Source organism: Muscardinus avellanarius (genome assembly GCF_963383645.1).
Source record: "Muscardinus avellanarius genome assembly, chromosome: 2".
Lineage (NCBI taxonomy): Eukaryota > Metazoa > Chordata > Mammalia > Rodentia > Gliridae > Muscardinus > Muscardinus avellanarius.
This window is the reverse complement of record NC_137787.1, coordinates 10,186,617-10,204,627: the sequence shown is the minus strand read 5'-3', so window position 1 is coordinate 10,204,627 and position 18,011 is coordinate 10,186,617. Positions and strand designations below refer to the sequence as shown.

Here is an 18,011-nt window from a genome sequence, read left to right as displayed (position 1 = left end):
AGCTCTGGAGGGAAAGAAATAATCTAAGCCATGCAATCCACAACTCTCATCGACCACGTGACATACAGATCAGGAGCCCCACCGCATGTTAAACACAGAGATTGTCTACAGATACAGTTCTCTGGTTAATAAAAGATGAAAGTCTTCTACTGTGCTTATCCAAGCATCTCAGTGTATCGGGCACTTATTAGTGACCATGCCTTCATATTTTTGTAGGTATACTAATTTCTTTATTGATGTCCAACTGCATTAAAATCCTGACCACCGAGTTTTATCTCTAATTCCCTTACCAGAACATACTATCAGAGTACTGGTAAAGCCACGTCTAGATGTAACTGTGGGTAGTGATACCAGCAAAGACATATGAACCACACAGACTAGAAATGCAACCTCTGATACGGGTAAGGCCAACATAGCAGATAGAAAAGATAGTAGCTGAAATTCCAATACTGTCCTTGAAAAAACAAAAACATAATAGAAAAGAAAAAAAAAACACTTCATTTGGAAGAGACCTAAACTCCCTTCATTTTACAGTCTATTATACATCCGAATGACATAATTTAATTATTAGCCCTTTGGTGGAGAAGAATCAGCCAGGAAGTTGGTCAGCAACCGCCCCAGGTCTAGTCTGAGAGTCCAGCCGCAGCTGAATTGGTGGGTGTCAATGACATTATTCACAAAATAAAAATCAATATTTGTATTTTCCTGTAAAAGTATCCGATTGCCTTATACCCCAAATACCCTAAATAGCAATCCTTATAGCACATTCTGTACTGGCAGGGCTAACTTAACTCCACAAACAAGTCTAGCGTAGGAACCCAAGGTTATTAGCCAAAGGCCGGATCCAGTGAACTCAGGCAGACCGCGTCCCTTCCCACCACAGGTTGCTTCCGGAATTGGTCCTCTGCGGTGCTTAGCCCCCAACAGGCCCTCTGCAGTTGCCACCATTGTACCGAGGACACCTGAAATCCCACAGTGCCGGCCTGGGAGAACAATAGCGTGGCCGCACCTCTGTGCGGGCAGCAGCTCCAACTTCTCCCTTTCTCCAGCCTGCAGGAGATTTCAATTTGCCATTTTTTAAGAGACTGGGTGACCTATTGCTTAACCCTGACACTGGAAGATAGCATCTCAATGATTTCTCTTGGTTCTGACACTTTATTACTTAATATTAAAGCCCCATCAGAAATCTCTGGTCTGCGAAGCTAAGAATGAGGCTTGAAAACAGAGCACCTGACAAATTTGATTTGCAATAATCAAAATGGCTTTTTTTTTTCCCAGCTGGGAACTAATTACCAACCTGACATGATTTCAGTCTGCTGCCATTTGTGAAATGGGATATGTTTGCTCTCAATAAAGACGGTCTGGCTCACGGCTCCAGCTCCAAACCCAATTTCGCCCATTCTCTTGAGATCCTTCTATTATGCACACTAGTGGTGGAGCAATTACATGCTCTAAAAGATTAAGATGAGAAATTTCACGTTCACCGACTTGTCATGTTCACCTCTTAAAATGGAGATTCTTACCAGATGTTAAAATGCCCTTTCTTGTTTCATACAAAGCCACCTAACAATCTGAGGAAACATTCTCTCTAAAACTAGTTTTATCTCCCAAGTTTGATGAGGGATCCCCTATAGAACCCCAACACAGAACTTGGCGGCTGCCTAACAAATGAAGGTGTGTTAGGACCGAGACATGTTTCTTCAGACTTTTTAAGGCTGCCTAAGGGATTCTGCAGGATCACAGGCAACTACCAGGCTAAATGCTCCAAATGCACACAGATGAAGTTTTAGCAGAGAACAGATGAAAAGTGGGACTTAAATAGGAGCTATTTTGCCTCTCTGTGGCTTGAAGGATGTTGTTGGAATTACTATGGACGTAAAGATAGGACAATGAATAGCTTTTATGACTCCATGCCAGGAAAGGGACTCTGTGTTCCTCACTGGATGCTCTCAAGAGAACCCTCCTATTTTTCAACTAAGGAGGAAACTGAGGCTGGGCGTTGCCCTGTAACTTTCCTATGGTCATAACCAGTAAGTGGGGATCACATCGACACGTTCTTTCTGCTATTCTCAGCTCTTTCTCCCAGGGTAGGAGAAGCATCAACCCATGTATTTTTTTCACCTTAGGACTCTGCAAGTTCTCTCACACAGGTTGAAAAACTCTACTTGGTATCACTAAGAAGCATCATTTATCTTAAAAAACTACACTCAACATTTTAAAAATAAGTCAACCGAATAGAAGGGAAATTTTAATATGGCTAAGAGAAGTTAAGAGGAGAAGATGCCGTGGTTTTCTGGCCTTCTAATACATGATTCTTTGCTGTGGGGCTTCGTGGAGGAAAACAGAATGCTTGGGAGATGTGCAGTGGGTGAAGGAAGATCCTTAGGAGGTCTCACCTCCCGTTGCTGCTGAGGGGAATGACCCCTCCTGATAGTATTTAGAGCAGAGCATTGGGAACAGCGAGCCCGGAGTCACGCCATGAGTGGGACTCTTCTCCCCAGCACACCCCAGCTTGATTCCTCTGCAAGCACAACATTGTCCTGGTGAGTTGCATCCCAAGAGGGGAAGGGTGTGGACCTGTGGCCTCCTTCCTCAGCCCACAGATCTACAGCACAAGCGCCCCGTGGAAGGCGAGTGGGCGGGAGTGGGGGACAGCTGCTCCCATCTCCACCGTGGCTCCGACAGAAGATGATATAAGCCCAAGAAAACACTCTCAAATCATGAGTAGAAATGAAGAAACATCTCCACTCCAAGGTTTATGAGAAAACCAAAAGTTACCGTGAGAGTTAATTCCCTATGCCAACTTGGTGAGGCTGTGGTACACAGATATTTTGTTCAAATACTAATCTCGATGTTGCTAAGGAGGTGTTTTTTAGATGTGATTAGCATTTGAGTCAGTAGACTTTGTGTAGAGCGGAGACCCTTTCATAATGAGGGTGGGCCTCATCCGATCACTTGGAGACATTATAAACAAAGACTTTGGGTTTCTCAAGGAAGAAGGAATCCAGCCTCGATAGACAACACAGAAATCTTGCCTGAGCTTCCACCCTGCCAGCTTCCCCTACAGATTTCGGACTCGCCAGTCCCCACAATTACATGAGCCAGCTACTTAAAATAAATCTCTCTTTCTCCCTCCTGTTTCTCTGGAGAATCCTAACACTGTTACCGAGCAGATTAAACAGCCCCTCCTCTGTATTTCAGGGCAGAGAGGAAAGAAGGAACTTGGCAAAATATCAAATGCTTAGAAAATCAGAGAATTAAGAGCCTATGTGAAAAGGCTTTTCAACACCCTCAAATGCTTAGCTGCATTTCCCACTAACCCCTTTAATTGATTCGTTGAGTCTGAGGCGCACCCTGTGGAAGTACAGAGCCAGGAGCACCTGTGTTGGAGTCGGGGCTCAGTGTCCTGTGGGCGTGTGGCTGCAGGTACCTGCCTGAAACTCCAGAGGCACTTCAAACCTCCGTGCAAACGTGGCCTTGAAATGGCCAGAGATGTCCTTTTAGGTGTCCCCTGCTCAGAACCAAGAAAGATCACCACTCAGTCAATGGCTGACCGGGAGCCTTTGTTGATTCAAAAAGTGCTAAAATAAAAACCAAGTCAGGTGCAGCAGCACACACCTGTAATTGCAGTGACTGGGAGGGAGACTGAGCCAGGAGGATCGAAGGCTCGAGGTTAGTGCACATTAACTTAGCCAGACCTTGTTCCAAAATAAAATAGGGCTGGAGATGTAGCTCAGTGGTAAAATGTCCCTGGGTTCAATTCCCCGGTACCACAAAACAAAAGCAAACAACAACAAAAAAGGACAGATACCGTTTCTTCTCACCTCTAAGAGGAAGAAAGATACAGAGAAGGAGAATTCATACAGAAATATCTCATTTCGGGAACGAGAAACATCCCGAGGTAGGCATTGTTGGGGAGAGTTTCATTGTTGAGCAGACATCGTAACACGTTCTGGCGCAAGCTGGGATTTCAAGACTACTTGGGACCAACACTGAATATACTATAGTCTCTGATGGACCAAAAGAATATGTCTTTTGTGATGCATGACATCATAATGTTGTAAAGACTTTGAAAATTATATTGTGGGTGATTGCTGGAACTTAGAAAGAAACTCAGCTGTGGAAATTTGCCAGTTGGGATGGAGTGATCCCAGGTACATAGCAGAGCCAGGGGTCAAAAATACCTGGCTCGCTACCTGGTCAGGGACGTGTGCAAAGACTCTTATGCAGAGGATTCTAAAAGGCTGGCTTGTGCGAAGGTAGAGACGTGGGCAGAATAGAAATGAGAGGGCAAGAAAAGGGCTGCCCAAGCATTCTTTCTGAGACCACACCAGAAGGTTGGGAAGACACAGATGCCACTATCGCTCTGACTTCCAGCTACCCAAACGTCCATAATTAAAAGTCAGTATTACACATACAAAAGGCATTTGGCAAATAAACGATGGAGATTTCACGTTTATGCAGGAAGTCAGAAGGGTGACAGAGTGTGCACGGGGGGAGAATTTTAATAGAGGGCACAATTCTGAATGAATCGCATTGTGCTTTTCAAGTGCATTAAAATGGAAAAACCTATTCTGTTAACTTAAGCACAAGACAGCAGAAGATATGCCATTCACTAAAAGCTCTGGAATGACCTATAGTAAATTATTAAAAATAATTGCCATGTTACAAGACAAAGCTTTTTAAAAGTTTCTCCAGTTTGCTTTCACAGATTGTCCAATTTTTCTACAATGAATATTAATTTCTCATGTAAAAAGAGAAAGGTTTTTTGGTGGCACTGGGGTTGGAACCCAGAGGCTTTCTACCTCCGGGCTATACTCTCAGACCTATTTTATATTTTATTTGGAAACAGGGTCTCACTAAGTTGCTGAGAGCCTCACTCAGTAGCTGAGGCTGGCTTTGAACCTGTGTGATCCTCTTGTCTCAGCCTCCCGAGCTCGGGGATTACAAGTGTGCATCAACACACCCAGCTAGAAAGGCATTTTTAAGGCCCTGTCAAGAGTAAGTCTCAAGATAAAGTATGCCATAATTGAGCAGAATTCAGTTTGGTTTTTTGAAGCTTGACTGACAAATAAGATAGCTTTTATGTAGAGTATACAATGTGATGTTTTCGTCCATGTATACATTGAAAAATGACTACCTTCATCCGTCTAGGTAACATTGCCATTACGTCTTCTATGGTTAACAACATTCAAGATCTACTCTCTTGGCAAATTCTATGTACATAAAGCAATATTTTTAACCATGGTCACTATGCAGTACACTGGCTCTTCAGATTTTATAGCTGAAAGCATGTACCCTTTGACCAGTATTTTATTATTTCCCTGCATCTCCCCAACCCCTGGTTAGAATTCACTTCTACTCACAAGCATGCCACACCCCACGGACAAAGATTTGCTCAGATGCCAAAGAAAACCTCCAGTCTTTTGAGATTGTGAATGGAGAAAGAAAAGCATTGCAGTCCCCAGGCCCAGAGGTACCAACCTGGATCACAGAGGCACTTGTAGCTGGTGCCCACGCTGCGGCACGTGCCGTGGGCACACGGGCTGAGGGCACAAAAGTCGACGAGCTGGGCACAGGTGGGCCCCGTGAAGCCCGGGCTGCAGCCGCAGGTGAAGTGCACCCCGTCCGCGTAGCAGGTGCCGTTGTTCTGGCAGGGCGACGAGGCGCAGGGGTCCACCTTTTCTTCACAAGCAGATCCCAGGTAGCCTGCAAAGAAGTGCAGAGGGGCTTTAGAAAGCTAGACCGAGCCGGAACGTACAAACGGGTACCCGGACTCCACACGTTTTCGCCTTTCCCCACGGGGAATGGGTCAACCAGTTAACCAGAAATATATTACAAACAAAAACTGCTCTCGAATTCAATCATCTACTTCGTTTTTCTTATCTATATTTAAGTCTGTTTATTGTTCGCGGCTGACACAAGGTGAGCAAGATGGGTTTTCTTTGTGCCTGTATGTGTTACTTTAGATCTCACTATGATATATAACTACAGTGCACCAATACAATCAATTTTTTAAAGATTGCTTTTCGTAGCTTTGGTCGTGCACACATGTGCATGTATCTGTATGTGTCTGTGTATATGTCATGTATACTTTGCCTTTCAATATTCTACTTCCTTTTTCTTATCTATACTTACATTTACCTTGCTTATCTTCACACAGAACTCCTTAGCAGTACAGAAAATTTTGTAGTTATTGTTTTACAAGGTATACCAAATATATTCTTTTGTTTTGTTTTGTTTTCAGTACTGGGGATGGAGCCCAGGGGCATTCTACTTCTGAGCTACACCCCTGGACCTATTCTTTATTCTTTGTTTCAAAAAAGGGTCTCACTGGGTTGCAAAGGGCCTCACTAAGTAGCAGCCGAGGCTGTCCTCAAACTGCAATCCTCCTGTCTCAGCCTCCCGAATGCTGGGATTATAAGTGTGTGTCACCACACCCAGCTGGTATAGCAAATATATTACAAACAAAAACAGATCTCAGATTTAATTATTAGAAGCACCATTCAAAATTTTATAATCGACGGACTTCCGGGAAGATGGTGACGGGGCAAAACGGGGCTTACGAGACCCGCTAACAACCAATCTCTATTACCACAAAATCTGCGCCTTTCATAGCCAGACAACACCATCAGCAGAGAAACAAAAAATGTAATTTTAAGGGACAGAGAAAAAGAGGGCTGGAAAAACGAGACACCAGAAACCAAACCGCAGTGCTGCAGCCGGAGCCATGGCGTGAAGCGGCGGGCGCCATTTTCCCTTGCAACACCAGGCTCCAGAGAGGAAGGAACTCATAACGGAGCTCAGAAACCCACCGGCCTCTCGCCCGAGAACGCGGCAGCAGCGCCTTACTGCTGGTGGCAGTAGCGAGTTCACCAGATGGCTACAGACCAATGCAATCAACAGCCCACCAAGCTCCAGAGAGGAGCGGCAGACAGCGAGCCGAGGTGAGCCGCTGTGGATCAGCTGGAAGGAATTCGGCAGATTTCTCGGTGCAGGTAGCATCTAAAGCTCCCAGAGGCTGGGCTCAGCACATCCTTCAGGGACTCAGAGAGGATCTCAAAAACAGAAAAGAAATACGCCAGCCTCACGGCCGAGGGCACACCAACGGCGCCATATTGCTACCGGCGGCAGCAGCAGCAAATTCACCGAGTCCACGACAGCTCCATCTGCACACTCAACAGTGAGTCAAATTGGGGCCCCAGAGGAGAAATCCCAGTACTGTACTCCCATGGACGTGACCCAGTGGGGGAGTGGCAGTGGCAGAGATATTACACCATAGGAGAACGCCCAACCTGGCACCCCCCATGGTCTAAAGCAGCCTCGATTGACTCCCAGGGTCTGAGACTCTGCAATACAACCCAGTAAAGGAGTAGAGGGGACTGAGATACCATAGACTTGAGATCCACAACACCTTAAGTGAAGTCGTAGTGACCCAGGGAAGAACCTAGAGAAGGCACAAACTTCCGAAATCATGGGAAAGAGGAATAACACTGGAGCAATGAATGCCCACAACCCCACAACATCAGAACCTGATAAAACAGAAATTCAGAGATTTATAGAAGATCAAATCAGGAAAATAACTGTAGAAATAATAGAGGTGTTTCAAAAAGAATTCAGACAGACCCAAAGAGAGATAAAGGATGTAATTAATGAAGTAAAGGCCTCAATTCAAAGTACAAACAACCGATTAGACCACATGGAGAATAGAATCCCGTTCTTAGAAGATGATCATTCCAAAAATGAACACATAGTTTCTAATCTAGAAAAAAATATCCGACAGCAGGAATCTGACATTGAAGAAATATGGGCCCATTTTAAGAGAGCTAACCTAAGAATAATTGGAATAGAGGAGGGAAAAGAAAGTGAAACCAAAGGGATCAACAATCTTTTTGAGTAAATAATAGCAGAAAATTTTCCAAACATAGAGCAAGAGGTCGATAAACAGGTCCAGGAAACTTATAGAACTCCCTTTAGACAGGATCGGAGAAGAGGATCCCCACGCCACATAATTGTCAAAATGACCAATGTGGAAGCCAAGCAGAGAATCTTAAAAGCAACAAAAACAAAGGGCCAAGTGACATTCAGAGACAAACCAATTAGAATCACTCCAGACTTCCCAAACCAAGTCATGAGAGCCAGAAGGGCTTGGAGTAACATATTCCAAACTCGAAAAGGAAACAACTTCCAGCCAAAAATTTCCTACCCAGCAAAACTTTCTATCAAATTAGATGGAGAAATAAGAAGCTTCCATGACAAACAGAAACTGAAGGAATTTTTGTCTTCAAAACCAGCACTAGAGAAAATACTCAAAGAGATTAACTACAAAGAAGAAATAGGTAACACACACCAGAACCAGAGAAACAAGATTTTCCATCCAACAGACAACTAACATTGGTTATCTGTGGAGATTCATTATTTATGTTAGTCTTTTACCTACCTCTAAATTGTATTGTTTGCCTTTATTGTTGTTAATTTTTAGGATGTCTAGTTGGAATATTAATATACCTTCAGATATAGCATTTGGAAATATTTTATCCCATTCTATCAGTAACTTTTAACTCTGTTTACATTGCCTTTGGATATGCAATATTTTTTTTTATTTTTAAGGAGTTTGTATACCCTTTTGTTGCCTGTGCCATTGAAATCATATACAAGAAATCACTGCCAATTTCAATGTTGTGAGGTTTTATGACCCAGATTTTCTACTAAAAGTTTATAGTCTTAAGATTTATATTTAGGTCTTTTATCTATTTTGAGTTAATATTTGTATATGTGTTAGGTAAGGGTCCAATTTTATTCTTTTCCATGTAATTATTATTTTTCAACAATATTTAGTTAAAAGATTATTATTTCCACCACCAAATGTTCGTGGAAACCTTGTCAAAAATAACTTGACAATATATGGAAGAATTTATCTCTAGGCTTTATTTAACTCCAATGGTTTATATATCTGCCTTTATAACAGTACTACACTGTTTCAATTATTGTAACTTTATATGGTTTGAAATCAGATAATATACATCTTCTAGCTTTATTCTTCTTTGAGATTGTTTTGGGTATCTAGAGTCCATATTCCATATTAGGATAGATTTTTTCTGAAGAATAAATAAACAAATGTATGATAGTTTCACCTAACAAAAAAGAAAAGAAAAAAATATCCTTTGGTAAGAAAGAAGCAAGACTTCCGGGATGATGGCGACCGAGAAAAGCGGGGCTTAAGAGCCCCGCTAACAACCAATCTCCATTACCACAAAACCAGCGCCTTTCATAGCCAGAAAACACCATCACCAGAAAAACAAAAAAAACCACCAGGCTCCAGAGAGAAAGCAGACTGAGAACAGAGCTCAGGGCCACAGAGGAGACACACGCGCCCGAGGACGCGGCAGCAGCGCCATACTGCCGGCGGCAGCGGCGAACTCAACGGATGGCTACAGCAAGCTGAGGTGAGCCACTGCGGAACAGCCAGGCGGGATTTCTCCACGCAGAGAGCGTCTAAAGCTCCCAGTGGCCGAGCTCAGCACACGCTGCAGGGATTCAGAGTGGAAATCAAAATCAGAGAAGAAAAAATACGCCAGCCTCACGGCCGAGGGCGTGGCAGCGGCGCCATATTGCCACCGGCGGCGGCAGCAGCAGTGAATTCACCGAGTCCAGTACAGCTACATCTGCGTACTCAAGAACAGTGAGTCAAATTGCGGGCCACAGAGGAGAAATCCCAGTACTGTACTCCCTGGGACTTGACCCAGTGGGGGAGGGGCGGTGGCAGAGATATCACACCATAGGAGAACGTGCAACCTGGCACCCCCCATAGTTTAAAGCAGCCTCTATCGACTCCCTGGGTCGGAGACTCTGTGATACAATCCAGTAAAGGAGTAGTGGGGTCTGAGATACCACAGACTCGAGATCCAGAGCACCTTAAGTGAAGCCATAGTGACCTAAGGGAAGAACCCAGAGAAGGCACAAACCTCCAAAATCATGGGAAAGGAATAACACTGGAGTAATGAATGCGCACAATCCCACAACATCAGAACCCGATAAAACAGAAAATCAGAGATTTCTAGAAGATCAAATCAGGAAAATAACTCTAGAAATAATAGAGGTGCTTCGAAAAGAACTCAGAGAGAGCCAAAAAGAGATAAAGGATGCAATTAATGAAGTAAAGGCCTCAATTCAAAGAACAAACAACCGATTAGAACACATGGAGAACAGAATCTCGCTCTTAGAAGATGAGCAATCCAAAAATGAATGCATAGTTTCTAATCTAGAAAAAAATATCCAACAGCAGGAATCTGATATGGAAGAAATATGGACCCATCTTAAGAGAGCTAACCTAAGAATAATTGGAATAGAGGAGGGAAAAGAAAGTGAAACCAAAGGGATCAACAATCTCTTCAAGGAAGTAATAGCAGAAAATTTTCCAAACATAGAGCAAGAGGTTGATACACAGATCCAGGAAACTTATAGAACTCCCTTTAGACAGGATCGGAGAAGAGGATCCCCACGCCACATAATTGTCAAAATGACCAATGTGGAAGCCAAGCAGAGAATCTTAAAGGCAACAAAAACAAAGGGCCAAGTGACATTCAGAGGCAAACCAATTAGAATCACTCCAGACTTCCCAAACCATGTCATGAGAGCCAGAAGGGCTTGGAGTAACATATTCCAAACTCTGAAAGAAAACAACTTCCAGCCAAAAATTTCCTACCCAGCAAAACTTTCTATCAAATTAGATGGGGAAATAAGAAGCTTCCATGACAAACAGAAACTGAAGGAATTTATGTCTTCAAAACCAGTGCTAGAGAAAATACTCAAAGAGATTAACTACAAAGAAGAAATAGGTAACACTCACCAGAACCAGAGAAACAAGATTTTCCATCCAACAGACAACTAACATTGGTTATCTGTGGAGATTCATTATTTTTGTTAGTCTTTACCTATCTCTAAATTGTATTGTTTGCCTTTATTGTTGTTAATTTTTAGGATGTCTAGTTGGAATATTAATATACCTTCAGATATAGCATTTGGAAATATTTTATCCCATTCTATTAGTAACTTTTAACTCTGTTTACATTGTCTTTGGATATACAATATTTTTTTTTATTTTTTAGGGAGTTTGTATATTCTTCTGTTGCCTGTGCCATTGAAATCATAACCAAGAAATCACTGCCAATTTCAATGTTGTGAGGTTTTATGACCCAGATTTTCTTCTAAAAGTTTATAGTCTTAAGATTTATATTTAGGTCTTTTATCTATTTTGAGTTAATACTTGTATGTGGGATTAGGTAAGGGTCCAATTTTATTCTTTTCCATGTAATTATTATTTTTCAACAATATTTAGTTAAAAGATTATTATTTCCACCACCAAATGTTCGTGGAAACCTTGTCAAAAATAACTTGACAATATAGGGAAGAATTTAGCTCTAGGCTTGTATTTAACTCCAATGGTTTATATATCTGCCTTTAGAACAGTATTACACTGTTTCAATTATTGTAGCTTTATATGGTTTGAAATCAGAAATTATATATCTGCTAGCTTTGTTCTTTTTCAAGATCGTTTTGGGTATCTAGAATTCATATTCCATATTAGGATAGATTTTTTTCTGAAAAATAAATATATGAATATATGATAGTTTCACCTAAAAAAACAGAAAAAAATATGCTCTGGTAAGAAAAAAAGCAAAAAGAAATATTGAAATGTTATCTTTAAGTTATCAAAAGCTTGGTATCAGACAAATGAAACTGTTATGTGAGATTAACATTTTTAATTTTGGATAAATTGCTATAATACTAGATGTCAACCACTAAGCCAAGCATGGGAAGGAGGGATGGGGAGGGAATGGGGTGGGGATCGGGTGGGGGCTGACTGGGCGATGTGTGCATGTATGTCTACAAAAGTTTGTATCCCACTATGATGTATGAATACAGTGCACCAATAAAATTAAATTAAAAAAAAAAGAAAGAAAGAAAGAAAGCAAAAAGAAATATTGAACTGTTATCTTTATGTTATCAAAAGCTTGGTATCAGACAAATGAAACTGTTTTGTGAGATTATCATCGTTAATATTGGATAAATTGCTATAAAACTAGATGTCAACCACTAAGCCAAGCATGGGAAGGAGGGATGGGGAGGAAACGGGGTGGGGATCGGGTAGGGGCTTACTGGGCGATGTGTGCATGTATGTCTACAAAAGTATTTTCTTTATACCATTATGATGTATGAATACATTGCACCAATAAAAAAAATAAAGAGAAATAAAATTTAAAAAATAAAAAATAAAAAATAAAATAATAATAAAAAATATATTAAATTAAAAATAAATTTTAAAAAAAATTTTATAATCAACTTGATTTTACTCCATATGAAAAATTTAAAAATTCGAAAAAATCAGTGCTGTCCACCATTTTATAAATATCCTGGTAGTTTTAAATTTTATAAGCCATACTAAAAATGTACCATAGAATCTACTTTAATAATACTTGAATTCTCCAAAGATTCCCTTTATAACCCAGAGTAAAATATAAGATTATTCTTCAGAAGATGTAGTCTATTTTATTGTGATTAAAAGGAAGGTACTTAAAAAGCCTCTGAACATAAAACAGTACTATACATTATCATCCCTATTTAATATGTTATTTTTAAAAATAAGACTTAAAATTTCAAATATCTTTTTTTGTAGTACTGGGGATGGAACCCAGGGGCATTCTACCTCCAAGCCCTATTTTTTATTCTTTATTTTGAAACAGGGTCTCACTGAGTTGCAAAAGGCCTCACTAAGGAGCTGAGGCTGGCCGCGAACCACAATCCTCCAGTCTCAGCCTCCCAAATGCTCAAATATTTCATAGAACAAAATTAATTAATTATTCTTATCTATGTCCAGAAAATATAAAAGGCCCAAATTGCTGATTAAGTATAGAACTACATTAAATCTTCTTTTTCCTAATCTGAAGAAATAAATTTGGGAAGTGAATTGATCAGGTCAACCCACAATTTGCAATAGAGGCTCCAGGTTTTACTTTATGAGTTTAGGAAAAAAGAAAAGGGGGGAATTTTCTACCTATAGATTATTAGAACTGATAAACCAATTCAGTAGGGTTGCAGACATGAAATCAACATGCAAAAATAAAGAACATTTTTATACAACGATAACGACCCTGCTGAAAAAGAAATGACAGTAAGCTCATTCACAATAGCTACAAAAAACAATAAAATACCTAAGAATATATTCTCACTTAGGCTAGTGAGACAAAACAGAGAGCCCAGAAGCAAATCTACACAACTGCAGCCAATTGGTTCTCAGCGACATCATCAAAGACGCAAACTGGGGAAAGGAGAGTTTTTTCAATAATGGTGCAGAGAAAACTGGGGACCCGCAGGCGGTACCCACAACTTGACCCCTACTGGGTACCCATAACTTGACCCCTGCTTCTCACCCTGTACAAAAGTTCCCACAAGGATCATAGACCTAAATGTACGACATGAAACTACTCAAGGAAAACAAAGGGGAAACTTTGTAAGACATCAAAATGGGCAATTTTTTTAATTTTTTTAATTTTTTATTGGTGCACTGTATTCATACATCATAGTGGGATACAAAGAAAACTTTTGTAGACATACATGCACACATCGCCAGTCAACCCCCACCCCATTCCTTCCCCATCCCTCCTTCCCATGCTTGGCTTAGTGGTTGACATCTAGTATTATAGCAATTTATCCAAAATTAAAAATGATAATCTCACATAACAGTTTCATTTGTCTGATACCAAGCTTTTGATAACATAAAGATAACATTTCAATATTTCTTTTTGCTTTCTTTCTTACCAGAGAATATTTTTTTCTTTTTTTTTTTTTAGGCGAAAGTATCATATATTTATTTTTCAGAAAAAAAAATCTATCCTAATATGGAATATGGATTCTAGATACCCAAAATGATCTCGAAAAAGAACAAAGTTAGGAGGTGTATATTTTCTGATTTCAAACCATATAAAGCTACAATAATTGAAACAGTGTAGTACTGTTCTAAAGGCAGATATATAAACTATTGGAGCTAAATAAAAGCCTAGAGCTAAATTCTTCCATATATTGTCAAGTTATATTTGACAAGGTTTCCACGAACATTTGGTGGAGGAAATAATAATCTTTTTACTAAATAATGTTGAAAAATTAAAATTACATGAAAACATTTCAATATTTGTTTTTGCTTTCTTTCTTAGCAGAGAATATTTTTTCTATTTTTTTAGGTGAAACTATCATATATTTATATATTTATTTTTCAGAAAAAAATCTATCCTAATATGGAATATGGACTCTAGATACCCAAAACGATCTTGAAAAAGAACAAAGCTAGAAGATATATATTTTCTAATTTCAAACCATATAAAGCTACAATAATTGAAACAGTGTAGTACTGTTCTAAAGGCAGATATATAAACCATTGGAGTTAAATAAAAGCCTAGAGCTAAATTCTTCCCTATATTATCAAGTTATTTTTGACAAGGTTTCCACGAACATTTGGTGGTGGAAATAATAATCTTTTAACTAAATATTGTTGAAAAATAATACTTACATGGAAAAGAATAAAATTGGACCCTTACCTAATCCCATATACAAATATTAACTCAAAATAGATAAAAGACCTAAATATAAATCTTAAGACTATAAACTTTTAGAAGAAAATCTGGGTCATAAAACCTCACAACATTGAAATTGGCAGTGATTTCTTGGATATGATTTCAATGGCACAGGCAACAGAAGAGTATACAAACTCCCTAAAAAATAAAAAAATATTGTATATCCAAAGACAATGTAAACAGAGTTAAAAGTTACTAATAGAATGGGATAAAATATTTCCAAATGCTATATCTGAAGGTATATTAATATTCCAACTAGACATCCTAAAAATTAACAACAATAAAGGCAAACAATACAATTTAGAGGTAGGTAAAAGACTAACATAAATAATGAATCTCCACAGATAACCAATGTTAGTTGTCTGTTGGATGGAAAATCTTGTTTCTCTGGTTCTGGTGTGTGTTACCTATTTCTTCTTTGTAGTTAATCTCTTTGAGTATTTTCTCTAGTGCTAGTTTTGAAGACAAAAATTCCTTCAGTTTCTGTTTGTCATGGAAGCTTCTTATTTCTCCATCTAATTTGATAGAAAGTTTTGCTGGGTAGGAAATTTTTGGTTGGAAGTTGTTTCCTTTTAGAGTTTGGAATATGTTACTCCAAGCCCTTCTGGCTCTCATGACTTGGTTTGGGAAGTCTGGAGTGATTCTAATTGGTTTGCCTCTGAATGTCACTTGGCCCTTTGTTTTTGTTGCCTTTAAGATTTTCTGCTTGGCTTCCACATTGGTCATTTTGACAATTATGTGGCGTGGGGATCCTCTTCTCCGATCCTGTCTAAAGGGAGTTCTATAAGTTTCCTGGATCTGTGTATCAACCTCTTGCTCTATGTTTGGAAAATTTTCTGCTATTACTTCCTAGAAGAGATTGTCGATCCCTTTAGTTTCACTTTCTTTTCCCTCCTCTATTCCAATTATTCTTAGGTTAGCTCTCTTAAAATGGGCCCATATTTCTTCAATGTCAGATTCCTGCTGTCGGATATTTTTTTCTAGATTAGAAACTATGTGTTCATTTTTGGAATGATCATCTTCTAAGAGCGAGATTCTGTTCTCCATGTGGTCTAATCGGTTGTTCGTGCTTTGAATTGAGGCCTTTACTTCATTAATTGCATCCTTTATCTCTCTTTGGGTCTGTCTTAATTCTTTTCGAAACACCTCTATTATTTCTACAGTTATTTTCCTGATTTGATCTTCTAGAAATATCTGATTTTCTGTTTTATCGGGTTCTGATGTTGTGGGGTTGTGGGCATTCATTGCTCCAGTGTTATTCCTCTTTCCCATGATTTCGGAAGTTTGTGCCTTCTCTGTGTTCTTCCCTTGGGTCACTATGACTTCGCTTAAGGTGCTCTGGATCTCGAGTCTGTAGTATCTCTGACCCCACTACTCCTTTACTGGGTTGTATCGCAGAGTCTCCGACCCAGAGAGTCGATAGAGGCTGCTTTAGACTATGGGGGGTGCCAGGTTCTCCTATGGTGTGATATCTCTGCCACCGCCATTCCCCTACTGGGTCAAGTCCCAGGGAGTACAGTACTGGGATTTCTCCTCTGTGGCCCGCAATTTGACTCACTGTTCTTGAGTTCGCAGATGTAGCTGTACTGGACTCGGTGAATTCGCTGCTGCTGCCGCCGGTGGCAATATGGCGCCGCTGCCACGCCCTCGGCCGTGAGACTGGCGTATTTTTTTCTTCTCTGGTTTTGAGTTCCACTCTGAGTCCCTGCAGCCTGTGCTGATCTCAGCCACTGGGAGCTTTAGATGCTCCCTGCGCCGAAAGATCCCGCCTTGCTGTTCCGCAGTGGCTCACCTTGGCTTGCTGTAGCCGTCCGGTGAATTCGCCGCTGCCGCCGGCAGTATGGCGCTGCTGCGGCGTCCTCGGGCGTGAGGCCCGTGTATCTCCTCTGTGGCTCTGAGCTCTGTTCTCAGTCCACTTTCTCTCTGGAGCCTGGTGATTTTTTTGTTTCTCTGGTGATGGTGTTTTCTGTATATGAAAGGCGCTGATTTTGTGGTAATGGAGTTTGGTTGTTAGCGGGGCTCTTAAGCCCCGCTTTTCTCAGTCACCATCTTCCTTTATCAAAATGGGCAATTTTTTAACATGACCTCAAAAGCACAGAAGACATATAGAGAAATAGCGCAACATCAAACTAAAAGGCTTTTGCACAGCAAAGGGGACAATCAACAGAGTGAAGAGACAGTCTAGAGCATGGGAGAGATTATTAGCCAACTGTTCATCTGACAAAGGACCATTATCCAAAATATATATATATATATATATATTTTTTTTTTTTTTTGGTGGTACTGGGGTTCCTGGAAGCCCTTGTACCTCCGGACTACACTCCCAGACCTATTTTTACATTTTTTTATTTGGAAACAGGGTCTCCTAAGCCAGCGCGCGGGGCTGGCTTCGAACCTGCGCGATCCTCCTGTTTCTGCCTCCCAAGCGCGGGGATTACAAGCGTGCGCCACCACGCCCGGCCAAAATATATTATTTTTTTAAAAACCCATTTAACAACAAAAAACTAAGTAATTCTACCATACAATCCAGCTATCTCTCTTCCATTCCAAGGGAGATGGGACCAGCATCCCAGAGAGATGCACGCCCATGGTTACTGCTGCATCCTTCACAATGGCCAAGACAGAAGTAACCTCAGTGCCCATCGCCATGGGAATGGGCAGAGACATATACACAATGGAGTACCAGCCGTAGAGAACGAACTCCTGTCATTTGCAGCAAAATGGATAGAACCAGAACACATTATGTTAAGTGAAATAAGACACAAAAGGACAAATGTTCTCTCTCATATGTGGGGGCTAACACTAGTCGACCTGAGTGTAGAATCGTGATTCCTAGGGTTTGGGAAGGTGGGAGGGCGGGTAGAGGGTGGCTAGACGATGTATATCAAAACCCAGCCAGACAGATGGAACCGTTGTGGGCTCCTCAGCTCAGAGGGGTGACTAGAGCTCACTACTGTTTATTACAAATGTTACAAAGATCCAAGAGAGGATCTCAAAGGCTCTGAGCACAAGGAAATGATAAGGCGAGGGAAATGCTAGTCACCTGGATTTGACCAAGGCTCCAAATATGCATCATGTGTTAAAATATCAGACTGAACCCCATTAATGTGTACAAATAATACATGTTAATCAAAAAGTAAATTAAATAAGCTATATCTATGCATATGTATGTATAGATGTATGTATAGATATATGTATATATATGGAGGGAATACTAAGTGAACCTTTGTGAGCCTACACATTTTTTTACAAGAAATGTTGTCTCATAATAAACTCCATATCCAAGGCGAGGTGCTTGTTTACCTGTAACAGCAGCTCAAGATAAAAAAAAAAAATTCCAAATTTTAATGTTCAGAAGCAATAACCAAATTCAAGAGCCTTTTG

The 18,011-nt window shown here is 40.4% G+C and overlaps 1 protein-coding gene across 1 annotated transcript in view; it reads right to left on the bottom strand.

The window, feature by feature from the left end:
* DNER (delta/notch like EGF repeat containing) overlaps nt 1-18,011 on the bottom strand; it is a gene marked incomplete at both ends in the record, with an annotated part of 338,491 nt that overhangs the window by 68,063 nt on the left and 252,417 nt on the right. The window contains one exon of the mRNA XM_080689915.1: nt 5,485-5,709. Coding sequence (XP_080546041.1) covers nt 5,485-5,709 — 225 coding nt within the window. The remainder of the gene's footprint in view (nt 1-5,484; nt 5,710-18,011) is intronic.